Source organism: Limulus polyphemus, unplaced genomic scaffold (genome assembly GCF_000517525.1).
Source record: "Limulus polyphemus unplaced genomic scaffold, Limulus_polyphemus-2.1.2 Scaffold1476, whole genome shotgun sequence".
Taxonomy (NCBI): domain Eukaryota; kingdom Metazoa; phylum Arthropoda; class Merostomata; order Xiphosura; family Limulidae; genus Limulus; species Limulus polyphemus.
Window position 1 is genome coordinate 123222 of NW_013667086.1, and position 3244 is coordinate 126465.

Genomic DNA, 3244 nt, shown 5'->3' on the forward strand with positions numbered 1-3244 from the left:
GAACATTTTATAGCAGGTAAAGACTGGGACCCATCAGACTACAGCCGTCTGTGTAGGGAACATTTTATAGCAGGTAAAGACTGGGAACCATCAGACTACAGCCGTCTGTGTAGGGAACATTTTATAGCAGGTAAAGACTGGGAACCATCAGACTACAGCCGTGGTGTAGGGAACATTTTATAACAGGTAAAGACTGGGAACCATCAGACTACAGCGTCTGTGTAGGGAACATTTTATAGCAGGTAAAGACTGAGAATCATCAGACTACAGCCGTGGTGTAGGGGACATTTTATAGCAGGTAAAGACTGGGAACCATCAGACTACAGCCGTCTGTGTAGGGAACATTTTATAGCAGGTAAAGACTGAGAACCATCAGACTACAGCTGTTTGTGTAGGGAACATTTTATAGCAGGTAAAGACTGGGATCCATCAGACTACAGCCGTCTTTGTAGGGAACATTATATAGCAGGAAAAGACTGAGAACCATCAGACTACAGCCGTGGTGTAGGGGACATTTTATAGCAGGTAAATACTGGGAACCATCAGACTACAGCCGTCTTTGTAGGTAACATTTTATAGCAGGTAAAGACTGGGAACGATCAGAATACAGTCGTCTGTGTTGGGAACATTTTATAGCAGGTAAAGACTGGGAACCATCAGACTACAGCCGTGGTGTAGGGAACATTTTATAGCAGGTAAATACTGGGAACCATCAGACTACAGCTGTCTGTGTAAGGAACATTTTATAGCATGTAAAGACTGGGAACGATCAGAATACAGCCGTCTGTGTAAGGAACATTTTATAGCATGTATGAACGGTAATTTTTTAATAGTACGTAATTAAATATCAGATAAATATATCCTATTATACTATGGGATGAAAATGTAAATGATCATTCAGCCGCAAAGACAGGTTAAAGTTTTTATAACATGACTGTATTGGCCTGCATTATCGCCCGGAAATGACACACAAAACACAATAAACAAACTTAGCAGACACCTTGCCTTTGCCTTATGGCTCGGCTAAACATGGATTAGAAATCCCATGGTTATTTCAGTATAATATTTGAGTAATATTTTCATATATACTTAGATCTGGCAAAATATGGCCAAATTTCATACACGCCAGGCAATGAAATAAAGGATGTCGTGAGGGGTTAATTCTGGCTGCGTCTCTCACGACGTCTGAAAATAATCCATCTGACAAAACGTACGGGTCGCTTTGCAAGCCCTCTAGCTTCAGCAGGTATTACTATCGATGTTCTCCCTGAAGATGCTTAACATCCTCAGATATTGTCAGTGACAAAGTATCCGACATAGCACTGCTGAGTTTATCTCACACATGGTATATCGGGGTACTACAGACTCTAGCATGAAGTCCAAGATGGTGGTCAAGCATGTATCACGTGACTGTTTCAACACCAAAGAGATACAACTGTAAACCAATATACTTCTTGAATTCTTGTTTTAATCAATAATGTTGACCGTTTCTATTGGACTTACTTGTTTTAAATATATCCAGTGAAGTCCATAATGTGGCTTGTGTTCAGAAATATGAAAATGAAGTTTCAAATATCTTTCATACGACTGCCAAGTTTATTTGTGTTGAAGTCTAGCTTTAATCAACATCGCTTGAAATAAAATTTCTTTAAACACTAACCATCATAATATAAAAGAAGCACTGTATATCAAGCAACAAAAAATGATAAATCTACAGGTCTGGGACTGTGTCCACTTATATATAATCTCAACTTAGAATCAGCACGCAAAGGCCTAGTAAACATTTTTGTATTTTAACATTCACACATCCGTTGAAGTTCTGTTAAAAAAGAGAGAAAGATGTACTTGTTGAATTAAACTAACTTAGCTTTGTATTGTTTCAAATTTTTATTCTGTTTTATCCGAGAAAACAAATCACAATAATCAATTTTGGGTGAGTGTTTTCTACCTATAAAGAATTGTTGTTTATTTTATTTAGTTGGAGGGATTATGTCAGACGATCCCGAAGAAAATCCTTACTGGTGGAATGCAAATCATGTGTAAGTAAATATGTTAGTTTAATGCTAAGCATTAATGTAATTGTGATTAATTCTGAAATTTTAAATTATTCGCATTGTTCTGAGCTGCTAAAGCCAGGAACAGGAAATGCTTTTGATTTTGTGGTTAAAAATTATCTTTATCTTAACATATTTGTTCTTTATTTTTATTTTCAAATGTTATCTGCTTTATTAACAGTATTAAAAAGCGACAGCGGAACTTATTGTTCGACGCTCCATTTTGTATTTCATGTCATACTACAACTTCGTGTACTACACGGACATTGTGAGATTTTAAACTGCATTTCATACGCCATACTACAAAACGGTTTACTACACGGGCCTTCTGAGATTTTAAACTATTGTTACGTATCTGCTTGTTTGATAATTTCCTGTAAAAATCCTTCCCGAGGAACTTCAGCGACACAAGTCCTTTCTTAAATAAAATTAGTTTATTCTTTCTCAATACAACTTTGCAATACACAGAATTTCCACAGTCACTTTAACTTAACACACAATATAATTCACAACGATTCACGCACCTTACTTACGGTCACTACCGCTCACTTGACTCAATTATTTGTCTATCTGCAATTATCTCTCCGCTTTATTTGCCGGGCTTATATACTAAAATAGAAGGCGCCTGGGAAAGACTAGAGTTCCCAGGAACAGTCATGATCCTTCTAGAAACTTCAGCGCGCATGCTTCCAGCGTCATGTGACTTCTGCTGTCGTAACACTATATTTCATACGCCATACTACAAAACGGTTTACTACACGGGCCTTCTGAGATTTTAACTGTATTTCTTACATAACATTACAACATGATTTACTACATGGGCCTTGTGAGATTTTAAACTGTATTTCATACGTTACATTACAACATGGTTTACTACATGGGCCTTTTGAGATTTAAACTGTATTTCATACGTAACATTACAACATGGTTTACTACATGGGGTTTGTGAGATTTAAACTGTGCTTCATACGTCATAAGACAACGGGCCTTGTGATATTTTATGTATTTCATACGCCACGCTACAATATGCTTTACTACATGGGCCTTGTGATACTTAAACTGCATGAATTTCCTGAATTCTTGATAGAAAGATATATTAAGCAAAGGTTTAGATAATAGAGAAATAACACAGGCCTGCGATGGATTTATTGTCTTGAAATGTTTACATGTTCTACACTAATTCCTGGACG

General features: G+C 36.9%; 1 protein-coding gene across 1 annotated transcript in view; it reads left to right on the forward strand.

The window, feature by feature from the left end:
* The window catches only part of LOC106463762 (palmitoleoyl-protein carboxylesterase NOTUM-like), an 87957-nt gene that overhangs the window by 77389 nt on the left and 7324 nt on the right, over positions 1-3244 (forward strand). The window contains exon 5 of the mRNA XM_022391350.1: positions 1979-2039. Coding sequence (XP_022247058.1) covers positions 1979-2039 — 61 coding nt within the window. The remainder of the gene's footprint in view (positions 1-1978; positions 2040-3244) is intronic.